This window comes from Phoxinus phoxinus (genome assembly GCF_949152265.1).
Source record: "Phoxinus phoxinus genome assembly, chromosome: 2".
Taxonomy (NCBI): Eukaryota; Metazoa; Chordata; class Actinopteri; order Cypriniformes; family Leuciscidae; genus Phoxinus; species Phoxinus phoxinus.
Genome location: NC_136877.1, coordinates 49,356,997 through 49,376,355, shown reverse-complemented (window position 1 = coordinate 49,376,355; position 19,359 = coordinate 49,356,997). Strand labels below are relative to the sequence as shown.

The window sequence follows — 19,359 nt, the reverse complement described above, 5'->3', positions numbered from 1 at the left end:
GTAAGAGAAGCCATGTGAATGTATGATGGGTCCCAGTGATGTGGTGTAAATGGAGAAGAGGAGAGGTCCCAGCACTGAACCCTGGGGAACCCCTGTAGTCAGTTGATGCGTTTCGGATACCTCACCTCTCCATGCGACCCTGAAGGACCCACCTGTGAGATAGGACTCAAACCAGTGGAGAGGAGTTCCTGTGATGCCCAGTGATGAGAGGGTGGACAGAAGGATCTGATGATTCACAGTGTCGAAGGCAGCAGACAGATCCAGGAGAATGAGAATTGATGATTTGGAAGCGGCTTTTGCGAACCGTAGGGCTTCTGTGACTGACAGCAATGCAGTCTCGGTTGAATGCCCTTTCTTGAAGCCAGATTGGTTTACATCTAGTTGGTTGGTCAGAGTGAGGAAAGATGATACTTGGTTGAAGGCAACTCGTTCAAGTGTTGAAGTGTTCAAGTGCTTTACTGAAAATCATGTCAATGTTTATAATACCTTCATGCTTTATAGTTGCACATTACAGCCGCGTGATCATATATTTCACACTTAGCGATGATACAAGCAGTTGAGATTTACTATACAGTGAATATAGTTTTATGTGAGTGTGTATGTGGATACAGTCAGTTAGACATATATACAACTTTTAATATATTGCTACATACATATTGATGCACAAACAAACAATCAAAGAACAGTATTTTCATTAACCAACATTAACAAAAATGCTAAAAAACATTGTTCATTGTTAGTTCATGTTGCATTAACTAACAAATGAGACTTTATTGTCAGTGTTTTAGTGTTCTGCACTTCTTTATTTAGTGTTCTGCACTTCTTTATTTAGTGTTCTGCACTTCTTTATTTAGTGTTCTGCACTTCTTTATTTAGTGTTCTGCACTTCTTTATTTAGTGTTCTGCACTTCTTTATTTAGTGTTCTGCACTTCTTTATTTATGTCACGGCAGATAGCAGAGAATTGGGTGGATCCAAATGCAGCAACATGATAGTCAGGGCAATCCAAATTGTCGTCGTCCATGCAAGAGTCGTAGTCCAAATAATCAGAATCGTAGTCATCCATCTCAGTGTCGAAAACCATTTAATCAATCAGATACAAATAAACAAAACAAGCAAGAACAAAAACGAGAACAGACTAGAAACAGACCTTGGCGTTGACGTGTGACATACAATACAATGACTCCATGACATGAACTAACACAGACAGGGTATTTATACACAGAACTAACAGGATGATGAGAAACAGCTGAGTGTAATGAACAGATGATGAGTGCAGACAAAGGATTATGGGAATTGCAGTTCATAATGAGTGGGTGACGATATGGGGAAGAGACCTCTAGTGGACACCCAGGGAACCACACACAAGACACTGTGACAGAACCTCCCCTCTACGGAGCGGCTACCAGACGCTCCATGACAGAAAACAAGACAACACAAGAGTCCAAGAGGAAGGTGGAATGTGGAAGAACCGAGGGAGGGATGGGAAGGCCTGGACCATGAGGGAAACAGGAACACGAGGTGACGACTTAACAGTCAGCCAGGGCGAAGCAGACGACCCCTCGGGCGGCCAGGGTGGAGAAGACCCCTCGGGCGGCCACGGCGGAGACGACCACGGCGGAGACCTTCCCTCAGGTGGACAGGGCGGATCCGGCTGTGCAGGCGGCCGGGACGGGGCAGGTTCTTCGGGTGGCCATGGCGGAGACGACCAGGGCGAAGACGACCACTCGGGCGACCACGGCACAGGAACAGCAACAGACACCACCGGCTCAGGAACAGCAACAGACACCACCGGCTCAGGAACAGCAACAGACACCACCGGCTCAGGAACAGCAACAGACACCACCGGCTCAGGAACAGCAACAGACACCACCGGCTCAGGAACAGCAACAGACACCACCGGCTCAGGAACAGCAACAGACACCACCGGCTCAGGATCGGCAGGCGTGACGTGAAGCTCAGGATCGGCAGGCGTGACGTGAAGCTCAGGATCGGCAGGCGTGACGTGAAGCTCAGGATCGGCAGGCGTGACGTGAAGCTCAGGATCGGCAGGCGTGACGTGAAGCTCAGGATCGGCAGGCGTGACGTGAAGCTCAGGATCGGCAGGCGTGACGTGAAGCTCAGGATCGGCAGGCGTGACGTGAAGCTCAGGATCGGCAGGCGTGACGTGAAGCTCAGGATCGGCAGGCGTGACGTGAAGCTCAGGATCGGCAGGCGTGACGTGAAGCTCAGGATCGGCAGGCGTACCAGTCCGCCGGGGTGGCGCCGGCAGGGCGAGCAGCTCGGGCGGGGCCGGCAGGGCGAGCAGCTCGGGCGGGGCCGGCAGGGCGAGCAGCTCGGGCGGGGCCGGCAGAGCAGGATGCCTGGGCGGCGCGTCAGGGATGGCAGTCACCTCCGGGAAGGTCTCTGAGTTAGGAGCCACCGGACAAGTCCTTGAGCAGACCCTTCTCCTCCTCCGTCTCCGGACCACCGGACTCGGGATCACCAGAACTGGGACCCCCGGACTCAGGACGACCGGAACTGGGACCACCGGATTCGGGACCACCGGAACTGGGACCACCGGACTCGGGACCGGAACTGGGACCACCGGAACTGGGACCACCGGAACTGGGACCACCGGACTCGGGACCACCGAAACAGGGACCACCGGGACAGTCACGGAGGAAGTCTTCCTTCTCCTCCGTCGTCCCTTCTGGCGAGGTGCTGGTTCAGGACGGGACAGGACCTGCGGCGAAAGGTGTTCTGGGCTGCGCGTCACCGGATCGTGGTCGAAGGAAGACCGAAGTAGAGACTGATTTCGGGACTCACCTCTAATACTTCCTCCTCTGCAAGCTCCACGGGTCCCCGAAAATCTGGCCAGACTCTCTCCTCTAAAGGACTCTCTGTCGTCGAACGAAAAGTCCTTAGGAAATCTGAGCGTCATGGCCTCCTCCCTTTGTCGAGCCACAAAAGCAAATGCCTGCAAAATGTTCATGCTGCTGGATCCATTTGGTGATGGAGTCATTCTGTCACGGCAGATAGCAGAGAATTGGGTGGATCCAAATGCAGCAACATGATAGTCAGGGCAATCCAAATTGTCGTCGTCCATGCAAGAGTCGTAGTCCAAATAATCAGAATCGTAGTCATCCATCTCAGTGTCGAAAACCATTTAATCAATCAGATACAAATAAACAAAACAAGCAAGAACAAAAACGAGAACAGACTAGAAACAGACCTTGGCGTTGACGTGTGACAAACAATACAATGACTCCATGACATGAACTAACACAGACAGGGTATTTATACACAGAACTAACAGGATGATTAGAAACAGCTGAGTGTAATGAACAGATGATGAGTGCAGACAAAGGATTATGGGAATTGCAGTTCATGATGAGTGGGTGACGATATGGGGAAGAGACCTCTAGTGGACACCCAGGGAACCACACACAAGACACTGTGACAATTTAGTGTTCTGCACTTCTTTATTTAGTGTTCTGCACTTCTTTATTTAGTGTTCTGCACTTCTTTATTTAGTGTTCTGCACTTCTTTTATGTCTGTAATGTTAAAGTTGCTCCTGGTCTCTTGACAGGTGAAGGAGAGAAGGGTGACGAGACGCAGGTGAGACACACAGTTATTTACTGTAAAGATGTTTCCTAAAACAACACCCGCCGCCGTGTTTCACAGAATAACCTGTGTGAGTGTGTGTGTGTTGCAGGACATCAGTGAGCTGTATCAGATCTTCTCTGATGAGGTTTTGGGTGCGGGTCAGTTCGGGGTGGTTTACGGAGGCACACACAGGCAGTCGGGACGTCCCGTCGCTGTTAAAGTCATCGATAAAACACGCTTCCCCTCCAAACAGGAAGTGCAGACTAAAAACGAGGTCTCGATATTGCAGGTATGTGTTCACACTATCCAAACCGATTTTGTTGTTGTTATATGTTCCAGAAATGTGTGACCCTGGATCACAAAACCAGTCTCGAGTCGCACGGGTATTTCTGTGGCAATAGCCAACAATACATTGTGGGTCAAAATTATCCATTTTTCTTTTATGCCAAAAATCATTAGGATATTAAGTAAAGATCATGTTCCATGAAGATATTTAGTAAACGTCCAACCGTAAATATATAAAACATGTATTTTTGTGAGTGGATGCAGCACAATCGTGAACATAAATGCACAACTTTAAAGGAGATTTTCTCAATGTTACGATTTTTTTGCACCCTCAGATTCCAGATTTTCAATAGTCATATCTCGACCAAATATTGTCACATCCTAACAAACCACACATCAATGGAAAGCTTATGTATTCAGCTTTCATATGATGTATAAATCTCAGTTTCAGAAAATTGACCCATGTGACTGGTTTTGTGGTCCAGGGTCACATATGTATGTGTGTGTGTGTTTCAGAAACTGTCTCATCCAGGGGTCATCTGTTTAGAAGGCATGTTTGAGACGATGGAGTATACGTTTGTTGTGATGGAGAAGCTCCACAGCGACATGTTAGAGACGATTTTATCTCACGAGAACGGCCGTCTGCCTGAACGCACCGCGCGCTTTCTCGTCACTCAGGTAATGAAGCTCGCTGAAAACACACAACACAACATTTTTGGGGGAAGCAATTGCTAAAGTTCCTTGAGATGTCTTTTAGGTTTGACTTTTTTATAACCTTAATAGCTAATATTTCTACGTTACCAGATGGTTATTTTATTCTCTTCTGCTCACCACGGCTGCTTTTATTTAATCGAAAAAATACTGTAAAATAACTTTCTAATTGAATATAGTAAAATGTAGTTTGTTCTTGTGATCAAAGCTGAATTTTCAGAATCATTACTCCAGTCTTCAGTGTCACATGACCCTTCAGAAATCATAATAATTTGATGATTTGCTGCTCAAGAAACATTTCTGTTTATTATCAATTGTTGTGCATGAATTTCACACTAATCCACTTCATATAGATCTCAACCGTCCTGTTGCATTCGGGTTAGTTTTGACTTGGAAGAGGTACAAAATTATAATTTTTTTGACAAAACCCATAGTTTTTAGTACAAAAATTTAACTTTGGATATGTGTTAAGACTGACAAAATACACATATTCTTTCAGATTAAAAATATATATATAACCATTTAAACTAAATTGTTACACATTTTGTTTTCAGCAGTCATGAGTTTAAATGAATTTAATTAAATCCATCAAAGTCAATGGAGTTCATCCTGGTAGTTCTCATATTATATGTTCTTATAGATTTCATAAAATTATGTATTCAAAGAAAATTTCTCATAAATATAGATACAAAATAAATATGTTCTTGCATCACCCTATTTCTTCCTGCTTTGTAAAAAAAAATATTTCAAACAATTTGAATTAGCAATTTTGTTAGTAATAAAAAGGTGGTAAATTAAGTAATTGCATGATAAAACCATCACTAATTAATGAGAAGGTACTGATCAGATACAATATGGTTTTAGTTTAAAAAATATGAATTTATGACTGTTTTATAACCTTACGTTCCACCGGGTCCAAACAGACCCAGGAATGGAACAGGTGTTTTTTAAATGCATTACAATATTAAAAATAAAGGTTCTTTATTGGCTTTTATGGGTCCATGAATATTATTAAAAGTATCATTAAATTCCCCCTGTGGTGAAAATCTAACTTTTAATGTTGTTTATATGTCTGTGGTGTTTTTAATCTGCTTTAAGACAAACCATGTGTAAATTCATAAGTCGACAGCATTGCTGAGTATTTTCTGCTTAAAACTGCAGTGAACCAAAGACAGTCTCAAAAACACGGTTTGAAATCGCTGGTGTTTCTGACGTCACACACTACCTTGTAACCAATCAGATCAACGTGTGATCGTCAACCAGTGGATCTCTGAGTGAGTGGAGGCGGGGCTTATTTGCATATTCATAGAACCGCGTATACTAAATGAGGCAAGGGTGTCGAGTTACATTCAAGCTGTTTTAAGGCATAAACAAAAAAAAATTACTGAAAAAACTTTTAAATATGTAATTTTGCTGATCAAAGATGAGTTTTAAGGGATACAATGATTGACTACAGGGGGACTTTAACATCAATGCAATCTTTCCATTGCACAAACTGCTCTTTATAGTGGAAAAAGGTTTGTAGGTTTTCTGCCCACTAAGAAAAAAACTGTGCACTGAAAGGTTCTTTGCGGAGCCAAAAATAGTGGTTTTGTGGCATCGCTGTGAAAAGCCCCTCGTGCAACCATTTTTTTTAAGAGTGTAAATCAATGAAGACGTGTTGTTTTGCCTTCCTGCACAAGCGCTATCTTTAATCTCTGAGCTGTTGATGTGTTGTTGAAGGTTTTGGAGGCTCTGAGGTACCTGCACCTGAGGCACATTGCACACTGTGACCTGAAACCAGAAAATGTGCTGCTGGCGTCACCCGAACCCTTTCCTCAGGTCTGATTCCTCATATGAATCTAAATTACTTTCAGTAAAGCCTAGAATTGCATGTGTCGCATATTCAGATATTGCTGTATAACAGCTCAAACAAGCAATGCATGAAAAATACATGCATTAAATGCAATGCAAGTCGCTTTGCATAAAAGCATCTGCTAAATGTGTAAATGTCGTCTATCCAGAAGTCCCAAATGTGATCGCAGTCTCCGTTTCAGGTCAAACTCTGTGACTTTGGTTTCGCTCGCATCATCGGGGAGAAGTCGTTCCGGCGCTCGGTGGTCGGGACCCCTGCGTATCTGGCGCCCGAGGTCATCAGGAGTCACGGTTATAATCGCTCTCTGGACATGTGGGCTGTGGGGGTCATCTTATACGTCAGCCTGAGCGGGACGTTCCCCTTCAACGAGGACGAGGACATTAATCAGCAGATCACTAACGCCTCGTTCATGTATCCGCGCCAGCCGTGGTCCCTCATCTCACTGGAGGGTGAGAGACGGATGAATGATGCTTTTAAAGGGGATAGTTCACCAAAAACTCTGTTATCACTTACTTACTCTCGTGTATTTACAACATTTGTGCTGTCAAATCGATTATTCGTGATTAATCGCAGCATAAGTTTGTTAATATATATTGTCCTGACTCTCTGTGGTCATTAAAAATCCCAGGATGTCCTTCGGAAAATGAGTAGGGGTGTAACCCCCGGTGTCCTGGCCAAATCTGCCCATTGGCCGCTCCTAATCATCCATATATATGTAACGGAGGCCAGCTAGTAGTCACTGTGCGAGTAAACCTCACTCCTCTGATCTCAATAGGCGCTCTAGCGGCAGACGCTAGTGGCTACAGTCTTTAGCCTGCTTGTTAGATCACCTGACTGTCACGCCGGAGACCCGGGTTCGAGGCCCGTACAGAGCGGGGCGAGGAGGACTCAGGTGGAGGGGTTACATTGGTGCCGTGACCCGGATGGTAGTGAGGTTTAGGGGGGTGATTGTAACGGAGGTCAGCCAGTAGTTGCTGTGTGAGTAAACCTCACTCCTCTGATCTCAATAGGCGCTCTAGCGGCAGACGCTAGTGGCTACAGTCTTTAGCCTGCTTGTTAGATCACCTGACTGTCACGCCGGAGACCCGGGTTCGAGGCCCACACTGAGCGGGGCGAGTAGTACCCAGGTGGAGGGGTTACATATATATATATATATATATATATTAGAGTGCGGATCAGGCCGAATTTTTCTGTCCGAGCCCGGCGCGCGTCCGACAGAGTTATTCGCGAATAATCGGTTTGACAGCAGTATTATATTTGGTATTACATATGATTTTCTTTATTTCTCCCACCAGTTGACACCAATCTGTCTTCCACGATTTGGATGTTAAATTCCTTACTCTTTTTTTTAACACTGTATTAATACAATTAATAATAAAATAAACAGTGCATAGTTTAGAGGTGAATATCGTCTAGGACCATGAAATCCACTCAAAATACAAAATATTAAAGTATAAATATTATTATAACAAAATATAGTAGGCTACATTCATTTCTTTCTTCTTTTTTTTTTACAAATAGTCACTCTTATTGTCTTCAGTTTCTTCTGACTGCCGAGGATCACAAGTGTGACACCTAAATGAGGATTTACTTTTCTTCTTTCTGGTGTAATGCCCTTTTCACAAGATGTAAAATAAGTCTCTGATGTCCCCAGAGTGTGTGTGTGAAGATTTAGCTCAAAATACCCCACGGATATTTTTATATAGCTTGTTAAAGTTGTCACTTTTTGAGGGTGAGTAAAATCGCACCGTTTTGTGTCTGTCCCTTTAAATGCAAATGAGCAGCTGCTCCCGGCTCAGGGAGCGGGACAACATGTAGACGACATTTCTGAATGGTTAGTTCGGGGGTCGGCAACCCGCGGCTCTAGAGCCTTAAGCGCCGCCCTAGTGGCTCCCTGGAGCTTTTTCAAAAATATGAAAATGGGAAAAATATTTTTTATTTTAACCCTTTTGCACGTACGATCACACCGGTGTGATCAGTCTTGGCTGGTCCCTGAAGCGTTCGATCACACCGGTTAAATTCAAACGTGCTCTGGCACCCTCAGTGCTTGTCATATATCAAAACTATTCAGTGTTTTTAACCACATAATAGTTATTTTAGGTTTAAGACATTTAAGAATCACATAAGTACTAAAAAAAAACAATGAATTTGATGTTGTAAAATATACACTGATGTCATGGAAGCGGCAATAATAATCCTTTATAATATAAAAAGACGACACGTTTTATTCATATCAGATACACATTGTGTAAGTAGCTTTACATTTTACCCTATTCTTCTCCCAGTTCACCAGCCACTTACTTTCAGATCATCATTCATTCAGCGCTGTGTTGTGGTTGCGCTGTGTCACGTGACAAGCAATGACGCGTAACCATGGAAACAATAAAGTGACAGATTCGAAATAACGGTCGCCTTGCTCATTGTGTATTTGTATCCTAGTTATCATTTTGATACTAGGGGGCTAATAAAGCTAATATAGACACTTAAAGCATGTGTTGCCTTCATTATAAGGCTTATATAAGGCTTTTAATTTTTTGCGGCTCCAGACAGATTAGATTTTTTATTTTTTTTTGTCCAATATGGCTCTTTCAACATTTTGGGTTGCCGACCCCTGGGTTAGTTGATGAATTTAGGCAGCGGATGTGGAGTTAACTTCTAGTCATTGATTAGCATATTATTTCATGATAATCTATAAATCGCGTCTCGGGGGCGGGGTTTATGTAAATTTTAGGGTTGGTGATGTCACTAACCCGGGAAGAATGTCGTGTAGTCCCTACCAGCCGTTTGTTGTAGTCCTTAAAAAGCAATTTCTTTAAAAGCAAATATCTCCCTTTGCTTTAAACTTTGAGTGTTGTAACTTTGCAGATGTTGTTTATGTTCAAACAGCAACATTACACACTAACTAAAGTTAGAAAAGTGAAATCATATCTCTCTCTCTCTCTCTCTCTCTCTCTCTCTCTCTCTCTCAGCGGTGAATCTGATCAATAACCTGCTGCAGGTGGTGGTGAGACGCAGGTTCAGCGTCGGCAAAGCCATGGGTCATCCCTGGTTTCAGGTCTGGTGACTTTCTCAAACAATCAACCAAATCCAATTACATTTTACTGGCATGTTTAATTTACTAAAACAGCGGTGTTTACTTGACTTGCATTGACTGGATGGACACAGTATCACTCACGCACATGTTGTCCTCGTGTCCCGCAGAACTTCCAGATGTGGTGTGACCTGCGTGAGTTCGAGCAGCGGATGGGTTATCGCTATCTCACTCATGAGGCAGACGACGAGCACTGGAGATCCTACGCCCTGGAGAAAAGCCTCAGCTTCCCAGAACATTTAACAATAGTAGCAAATGAAGAACAGAAAACAGACGTGTAGATTTTATATTAATATATCTGTGAATATTGTATTATATGAACAACTCTGTGAATCTACTGTGGTGCACATCCAATTATTTTGGTGAGATTTAGTGTTTGAGATATTTTTCAATAAAATAAGAAAATACTAACCTTGAGGTTTGTTTCTGATAAGTTTCATGTTGATGATTTGCACCCAACACATCCTGAAAATCAAAGACTAAATTAGAATAAATGAAAACACTTCCGATTCATTTCTGGCTAACCATCATCACAAAAATAATTACAAGAATGATAAAGTTTTTGGTTAGTTTGTTGATATTTTATTTTATTCGATTAAATGTTTGTTTAATCACAGCTAATCCAAAATTATTAGAGCCTCTCCCACATTTTCATCTGGGACTCTTATCGTGTGATTGGCATTTTGTCTTTCCTTGCTAGGACTTTTATTTTATTACGTTTTCTGAACGCGGAACTTCCGCGTACGTCATTATCAGCGTGCGAACCAGAGATGGACACAAACAGAACTGCGAAGGTGAGAATAATGACTTTAAAATTAATTATTTTGAAAATAAATACTCTAATCACAATTATTTAGGGCTTTAATTGCTTTTATAAAATATGAAGTTGTTAAATTGAAATTATTTGTATAAGAATATCAACAGGCCAACTGTATAATAACGTCTTTCTTTCAAGTCAAATTTACGTTCATATTAATGATTTCATCATAACGATCAGCACAGTTTCCATAACGTGTTATCTTTAATGGCTTGCGCAGTTATTTACCTCTTCGTTTTTGCATGCTGTTGTAGTCTTGTGTACTTTATTTTTATTTCGACTTATAAAACTGCCAAACACATTCAGGAATATTATGATTATGTCTGGAATTATGATTTTTAATGTCTGACATGACAGTATTCTGCAGTGTGACATGCTAAACGTCATACAAAACTCATCCACGCTTCGTCGAAATTACCATTAATGCACTAGTGCTGTCAAATCAATTAATCGCAATAAATTGCAACATAAAAGTTTGTTTATAACGTATTTACGCAGTGTATATATATATTATACACACATTATATATATATATATATATAACGTTATGTGTGTGTTTTATATCTATTTATATATATGTTTGTGTGTGTATATATATTTGATATATATTTATATGTGTGTGTGTGTGTGTGTTTTATATATATATACATACACACACACACACACAACACATTATAATAACTTTTATGTTAATACGATTAATTGTGATTTGACAGCACTAATATATAGCCTACCATGTGTATGTGTATGTATATATATATATATAATGTAATATACTGTATAATAAATATAAATATCCAAATTAATTTCCTTTTTGCACAGCTTGAGTTTGCGGTGCAGATGTCATGTGACAGCTGTGTTAATGCAGTAAAGGGCGTTTTGGAGAAAGAACCGGGTGAGTCGAGCACAACATGAAACACTTTTCTGTGTCATGAGCTATTATCTCATTCGTGTGTGTGTGTGTGTGTGTGTGTGTGTGTGTGTGTGTGTGTGTGTGTGTGTGTGTGTGTGTGTGTGTGTGTGTGTGTGTGTGTGTGTGTGTGTGTGTGTGTGTGTGTGTGTGTGTTTAGGAGTGCAGTCGGTGCAGATAAACCTGGGTAAGGAGGAGGTTCTGGTTGAAACGGCGCTCACGTCTTCCCAGGTCCAGACTCTGATTGAGAGCACAGGCAGACGGGCAGTGCTGAAGGGAATGGGCAGCTCAGAATCAGGTGTGAACAGAAGCACTGTTAGTGTCAAAGCACAATGAGAAACATAGACTGTAAAAAACATATGAACGTACGTAGTGTCCGTGACGTCACACGTAGGTTTCAGAAGAGTTTCTGAAGAGCATTTTTAAGCCCAAAGTGGCCGTCGCCATCTTGGCAGAGCGTCACTCCCGGATAACCAAAAATAGACAAAAACGGATTATCTGAGGTGACGTGACGCTAACAGACAGCAGACAAAAGGCTAGTTGTGACATCAGTGGCAATCCACCTGTCACTCAAGTGGCCACGCCCTTAATTATGCAGAATTTAAAGGCTTAAAGTCGGCATGAAACGGAAGTTAAGATTGTCATTTTTTTCTTGTTGTGACGTATACACTTTTTGCACCTGGCTATAAACATATTTTTTCTGCTGTAAAGTCTTAAAGGGCACCTATTATGGAATTTTGAAATTGACCTTTCATGTAGTGTGTAACATAGATCTAAGTGAACAAAAACATCCTGCAAAGTTTGAAATATGAAAGTGCACCGTATATAAAGTAATTGTCTTTCAAAAGTAAGAGTCGACTCTGAGTCATTTTTATGAATCGTTAGAAGACCGAAGCTTTTTCTCTGACTAGATGACGTCAACTTGTCGAGTTATTTGAATACGATACGCCCACTTATTGCGCTCCAAGGCCAGCAGGGAAACATCATGGTGATGAGACGCTGTGTTCTGAAGTGAGACTCAAAAGCCAACTTTTTTCATCTGCCCAAGGAGGAGCATTTGAAGACTAAGTGGCTACAATTCACTATACCACAGAAGTATAGTCCGAGCCTTGTGCTTTGTTTGCGTCATTTCGAAGACGCTTGCTTTAAATGCAATCAAACTTGGATTCGCGAGGCGGCTGATATTGAAGGAAGGTTCAGTTCCAAGTGTATTTGCATCAGCTTCCTCCTCCGTATCACAGCCTGTAAGTGTTATTAATAATTGTTGCTTTTATGTTTTATGTAGCATGCTTATTAATTATTGTGTTTGTTGTGTAAGCACCGTTTAGCTTCTAGGTCTTCAATGACAATTGTATTGAGATATGTGAAGTGTTTGTCGTTGTTTTCGGAGTTGTCTTAAAGAATAGAATAATACCTCGTAGTAACGTAACTGCATTTTTTTTTTTTTTTTTTAAACGTTATGTTTATGCATCGGGCTAATGCAAACAAAGACTGATTGTGCTTTTACAATATGAACTCTGGGCTATGCTCGCTAACATAACTTTAAATTCTTTATCTTATTTTTAGTTTTTTACTAAACTATGAAAGCAGTGGACTATAATCATTATTATAACACAATTTAATTGATAAAAGCATCATTGTACTCCGTGTTAAACAATAAGTATTATCTCTGTAAACACTGCTGGTCATCTGACCAATCAACGCAGATTAGCGTCGCGCAAAGGAGGGGTTTGGAAAAATGAGTCGTTGAACGAATCATTTGGGAGTCGGTGAGCAAATCAGGTAAAAATAAATGCATATTATACGACAACAAAAGTGTTTTTTGACATTGCATGCACGTAAAACTGTTGTTGGGGACTCCCTAAACAACATTAGGAACATTTTAAATGTCATAATAGGTGCCCTTTAATATGGGGTTCTGTGGGATTGACTCAGCCGGTCTCTAGTGGCCAGTCGATGAACTGCAGTTTAAGTCTCCTGTGTTTGATATAAGAGAGAGACTGGAAGGTTGCCGCCTGATGTGAACAAGCATGAAACGGGCCTAATGCTTGTTATCAAATTCAAATTCAAAAGTGCTTTATTGGCATGACTGTAAATAATACAATATTGCCAAAGCTTGGAATACATATAATAATAATAAAGACATCAAAATAATAAAATATTAAAACATAGCTTAAATTTAAATGAACAGTGTAACAAATTCAAACATATGTGAACATTTGATACCCCAGTGTTTTAACATACATACACACACACACACACATTACTGAGGGTCACTGTGGTGGACAGTAGGGAAACACACTAAGGTCAGACACACACATTACACACATTCACCTGCTGTCTCTCAGGCTGTGGCACACACACACACATTACACACACATTCTGTCTGTCCCTCTCCTGATATGATGTTTAGGTAGAGGTCTCTGATTGGTTAACTGTGTGTTGTTGTTGTCAGACCTGGGCGCTGCCGTGGTGATGGTCAGCGGGGCGGGGCTTGTGCAGGGCGTGGTCCGGTTCCTGCAGTTGTCACAGGAACGCTGTTTGATTGACGGGACAATCGACGGGCTGAAGCCAGGAGCGCACGGCCTGCATGTGCACGAGCTCGGCGACCTCACACAGGACTGCAGGAGGTATCACGACCCTTGACCTTTCACCTTTAGATCACACGGCAGTCTGTGTTTGTTATAACGGGGTTAGGAGCATGAACCACATCCAGTCTGGTGATCGTGTGTCAAACAGGCGGCGTTATTCATTAGAAACCTTTCCCTGAAACAAAACACACGCTGCATTAGCTCAGAGTGAAATATCTGAATGCATATGACCGCGTTCGCTGGATGATCATGATCATGTTTGTGCTGTGTGTCCTTCAGCTGTGGAGATCACTTCAATCCCTTCAGGAAACCCCACGGATCTCCTCAGGACTCGGACAGGGTACATTTACTTTACATTAGCTTCTGGACACACACACACACACACACACACACACACACACACACACACACACACACACACACACCTTAAAGCCTTGGAGATTTCTAATGCTATTCACCAAGAAAAAAGATTATTCAACACACTCTAAACTTGTTACACCTCACACCTCACCTTATAGTTAATGAATGTTGTTTTTTATTTTAATGAACCATATAGTTTATGAAGTTGACAACTAGCCCCGGTGTATTCTACAATATCTATGTGGTATTTTACGGTGTTCAAAATGTCCTAAAACTATGGTAATACTGTAGTAGAAGAAGCTAATTATTTTTTATTATATGCATTTTACTAATGTATTTATTAATAAGTAATGTGTTTTTAATTACTTATTTATATTGCTGTTGTTATTATTATTTATTCATTTACTTATTTATTTGTATATATTTTATATTTGGTTTTATATATATATACATAATATATATATATATATATATATATATACTTAAATATTTAAACTACCGGTATGGTAATTCTGTGTAGAAAAAGCATTAATTAAAAACTTAACTTAAATAAAAAAAAATTAATAATTCTAATATAATTTTTTAAAAAGCAATAACAAATTTATTTTGTTATTTATATAAATAAATGTATAAATAAATATACTTTTATAAATATATTATACTTATTTATATAAATATAATGTACATTACATTTTTATTTTATGTATTATATATATATAATTTTTATTTATTATATACATTCAATTTGTTTATGTATTAATAATAAATGTATTATATATTTGTAATGTTTCTAATAATATTTATAGTTTTTTTTAAAGAAGCAATAACGAAATTTTGTATTTCTGCTTTTGAAATTTTTTTAAATATATGTGTATTGCTTTATTTGTACATGTATATTGACTAACATCGACTAAGGAAATAAGGAATTTACATGTGTGTGTTTAACTTGTGTGTTCTCTAGCATGTGGGCGATCTGGGAAACATCACGGCAGATCCTGAAGGAAGAGCTTCTTTCCGGCTAGAAGACTCTCAGATAAAGGTAATCGAGCTGTGATCTCCACATACAGGTAGGGTGACCAGATGCGATTGGTTGAAATTCGGGACGGGGGTGGGGGGGGGGGGGGGGGTGTGTAGTGTTCAAAAAAATTTTTGTAAACACCGCGCGCTGGTGACGCCTGCTGGTCAAACGATATAAAATTACTTGTCAAATAAATTAAACATAATGAAACATTAATTTGAGTTGAAATTGTTTTATTAGCATCTAAAGATTGAAGTGATGCTGCATGACATGAAAATGACTTGAAATCATACTGAAATTAGGTATTTAAAGGTGTGCCTTTAAAAGCACAAGTGGCCTCCCCTCCGTGAGAAACACCAAACTCTTTCCTACACACTTTGCAGAACGCTTTACTCTCATGGCTTAAGGCTGTCGCAATCCATGGATACTTCCCCACCCACTCCTCCCGGTACCTGCAGTGGCGTTTTTTCTTTTTAGCGATGTGTTCCAGTTCAGCCATGTCCACAAAACGAATGAAAATTAGCTTACAAATGCATATCTAAATTCGCGCCTTCGGTATCTTAGAAATAAAAGATAACAAAAAAAGATGCCGCAGCCGCAGCCCGCAGCCAATGAGCCGCCGGCCGGCGGGGGCTGGCTCATATATCATAATACACTGGCTGCTTTTGGCTGCGGCATCTGTTTTTGTTTCTTTTTTTTCTAAGATAAAAAGAAACTCAACCTCCACGGACAGTTTTTAATGTTTGTATCATACAAGTTCTATTCAAGATTTTGTATAAGTATAATTTTCGGGACAATTAGGGCCGGATTCGGGATTCGGGACAACACCTCAGATTTCGGGACTGTCCCGAATTTTTCGGGACATCTGGTCACCCTACATACAGGCCATGTGTCCAGCTCGGAGGAGCAGTCAGGTGTGTGTGTGTGTGTGTGCATGCGTGCGTGTGTTTATGAACCCTAAGGCAGAGTGCTTGGATTTCAATATGAAGTTACCTAAGTTATTGTTAATTACACTAACCTTCTGTTTCATGGTTACACCTCCTTTTTAAAGGCACACTATGCAGGATTTCTGTTTTTGTCAAACAGCGACCCCTAGAGTCGATGTGGAGTACTTGTATTTAACGTTACCGTCTCTGCAGTCGCGGCCTGATCCCCTCCCCCTGTATACGGTACCTGTGAGTGAAAGCCTGACGCGGCGTTTTCTTCGTAGACTCTGCCATGATTCACGTCTGAAATGCGTGCTAGTGTCCTCCATAGAGGCTGCTCATATGTTGTTTATGTGTGTGACGTCGTGCCGTAAAGCAAGTTGTGATTCTCGTGAGATTTGGCGGGGTGCCACCTCTCAAACATGCATTGCTGGTTTTGCCATTAGGATGATTCGCTGTACTATGAGTGTGTTTACCATCGAAATGACTTCGAAGCTGTTATATTAAGGTACAAATCTTGCATAGTGTTCCTTTAACTCTTATATCATTCATTGTCATCTAAAAATATTCATGCACTGATTTACCAAAGCCAGTGTATACTTGTGTTTGGTGCGTGTTCATGTATGATATGCCATGCTATGATGTCACATGCTCTCTGCTTGACAGGTGTGGGACGTGATTGGCCGATCTCTGGTGGTGGATTCTGGGGAGGATGATTTGGGCCGTGGGAATCACCCACTGTCCAAAATAACAGGAAACTCAGGAGACAGGTCAGTTTTATTTGCATAGCACTTTTCACAACACACAGTTACATACAATCATGCTGTTAATGTTGATGATATCTTTATGCTTTACATTCGTGTTTCTGGATATATGGATGTACTTATATATCCGACTTTATACATAGAGCTGGGCGATAATATAGTTTGCATGTTGTGCCGATATAAACAATCAAACTGTTGAGATTTGCTGTATAGTATCTAATCGCTTCACTCGGGTGTACTGGATGTTTGTGGATAAAGTTAAATATACTTATGTCATAAGAAACCTTCTACATTGCATTTGATTGACATTTATTACTTTATTATAGATTTTATTATATAGACTGACAATATATATATAAAAAAACATGATGTCTAGCTCTTAACTGTCAGACGTATTAGTAATGTAATTAATTTTGGGTTCTTGTGTTTGACTAACTTTGTCTGAATCAGTTTTTTATCCAGAAAAAAAGAGATTTAAAATAAAGATGAAACACTTCTAATGTCGTTATGCGCTGATTTAAAGGGATAGTTCACCCACAAATGTAAATTCTGTCATCATTTACTCACCCAGTCCTGTATGAGTTTGTTTATCTCCTGGCTCGGGTTGCACCAGCCGTTCGTACGTTCTTTCTTACATCGGAAGGTAAAGTCCTCACTAGAGGCTTAGTAACTACTAGCAAGTTTGTATCTAACTCTGTACTTTATTCGGTTGCACCACTTACCGTTCGCAAGGCAGAAAGTAGCTAGTAGGTCGTAAACTCTCCGTAAAGTAGTCGCATAATATGAGGTTTACCCTCAATGATCCAATAGCCTTCAAATACGTGAGCAGAAATTGTTTAAATTTCAGTTAATCCTTCATTCTAACTTCTTTTGCCTCACGTAACTAAACAGTAAAACTACGTTTCCATTAAATAGGTCCCTTAATCATGAATAACAACTGTTTTTATATGTAAATAACATTCAGAAACTGTTAAATTGTTACGAAATGAATAAGTAATGATACAAAAAACCCATAAGAAATAACATTTATTGATTATGACTGATTTTATTTGACATGCACAACACGGACCAATGGGACGCACAACTAGGCTAAGTTGTAACTTACTGGTGCAACCGGCCCCTGAACACAAAAAAAAGACATTTTGAAGAATGTGAATGTGGCCCCATTTTTTTCCTTCCTTCATAATATGGGACCAGCAACTGTTTGGTTACCAATATTCTTCAAAACATTTACTTTTGTGTTCAAAAGAAAAACTTGATGGTGAGTAAATGATGACAGAATTGAAATGTTTGGGTAAACTATCCCTTTAAGTGAAGGAAATCAAATCCCACTCTGAGCGGAGCTAATACGCTTGATGTTCTTCAGTGGACTGTGTGTGTGTGTGTGTTTGCTTAATGTCCGCTCTCTCTCTCTCAGGCTGGCATGTGGAATCATTGCTCGATCGGCCGGCTTGTTTCAGAACCCTAAACAGATTTGTGCCTGTGATGGTGTGACCCTGTGGGAAGAGAGAGATCGGCCCATCGCTGGGAGAGGACGGAAAGTCACTGACACACCGGCAGCTCATCTGTAACGGGTCGAGCATGCGACCTTCACACACGTCAAGGAATACAGATGGACATCAAGCACAGATATGTGGAAGGAATGAGAAAAGAGACCGAAAACGTGCCTGTCTGAAGCTGTCGTGATTATGTTCAGGTGTAGATGAGATTCTGATGCCACAAATACAGAAATCAAACCATGTGTAACTATGTAGATGGTGTGATGGATATATAGCTGAATTTCATAGTTATAATTCATTCCATTATGCTTTAGTTTGTCTGATTTTACACACTTCAAAATCAAAGAATAAACAAATATTTTTATACGATGAGTGATTTAAAAAAAAAAAGTAAATGTTTCAATGGGGCGATTTGTAAGCATTTTCAAAAAATCTTCAGCACTTCTGTAATAATCACTTTAAAATGAATGTCCCGTTGGCTAACTGACCTAGCATGTCGTAATTTATTAATTGTTGTAATGTTTTTTATTTATTTTTTTTTTTTTTTACTATTGTTGTACAGATAAAGGAAAAATAAAACAAATATATAAAGCACATTTAATAATGTTTCCACTAATAAAAATGTACAGCAGTGCTGTGATTTTGTTTTTTACATATTTGATCACAAACAAAAACAAGCCTCTGTTTTGCCCAAAATAAGCCCAAATCTTTCATTTGTTGTGTTATTAAAAAAACTGACTGTATTCTTATTTATGAAAAAACAATCCAAAGTTGCTTACAGTACATGCATATCAGATTCAGAGAATTAAACACAACTTAACTGAAAGCAGCTAAAAAAATATGTGATTAAAATATCTGTGGTTTGTGCCATGGTGCTTTTAAAGTACTTTTTTTGCATGGTCTCTGCATGCGTTAAGTTTAGTTAAATTCCTGTTTACAATGAA

The 19,359-nt window shown here is 40.4% G+C and overlaps 2 protein-coding genes across 4 annotated transcripts in view; both read left to right on the top strand.

The window, feature by feature from the left end:
• The window catches only part of prkd4 (protein kinase D4), a 29,217-nt gene extending 19,263 nt beyond the window's left edge, over positions 1-9,954 (top strand). For 2 of the 3 annotated variants that reach the window (XM_079605369.1, XM_079605370.1), the window contains 7 exons: positions 3,572-3,600; positions 3,698-3,877; positions 4,390-4,551; positions 6,307-6,405; positions 6,621-6,888; positions 9,409-9,494; positions 9,641-9,946. In XM_079605369.1, the coding sequence (XP_079461495.1) occupies positions 3,572-3,600; positions 3,698-3,877; positions 4,390-4,551; positions 6,307-6,405; positions 6,621-6,888; positions 9,409-9,494; positions 9,641-9,811 (995 nt within the window). In that variant the 3' untranslated portion in view covers positions 9,812-9,946. Of the gene's footprint in view, positions 1-3,571; positions 3,601-3,697; positions 3,878-4,389; positions 4,552-6,306; positions 6,406-6,620; positions 6,889-9,408; positions 9,495-9,640 lie in introns of all 3 variants that reach the window. The other variant, XM_079605371.1, reaches the window with a different exon arrangement.
• A 221-nt stretch (positions 9,955-10,175) lies between these two features.
• On the top strand, positions 10,176-19,048 carry ccs (copper chaperone for superoxide dismutase). Its single transcript, XM_079605404.1, has 8 exons — positions 10,176-10,324; positions 11,170-11,242; positions 11,418-11,555; positions 13,713-13,887; positions 14,128-14,188; positions 15,170-15,247; positions 16,819-16,922; positions 18,334-19,048. Exons 1-8 carry the CDS (start codon positions 10,301-10,303, stop codon positions 18,485-18,487), a joined length of 807 nt encoding a protein of 268 aa, XP_079461530.1. The 5' UTR covers positions 10,176-10,300; the 3' UTR covers positions 18,488-19,048.
• Positions 19,049-19,359: the final 311 nt, after the last annotated feature.

Bases quoted from the DNA above. Each gene is read 5' to 3' on its own strand.
- ccs (XM_079605404.1), top strand. From the start codon at position 10,301: ATGGACACAAACAGAACTGCGAAG. The intron at 10,325-11,169 runs GTGAGAATAATG...CTTTTTGCACAG, and splicing joins ACACAAACAGAACTGCGAAG to CTTGAGTTTGCGGTGCAGAT. The intron at 13,888-14,127 runs GTATCACGACCC...TGTGTCCTTCAG, and splicing joins CTCACACAGGACTGCAGGAG to CTGTGGAGATCACTTCAATC.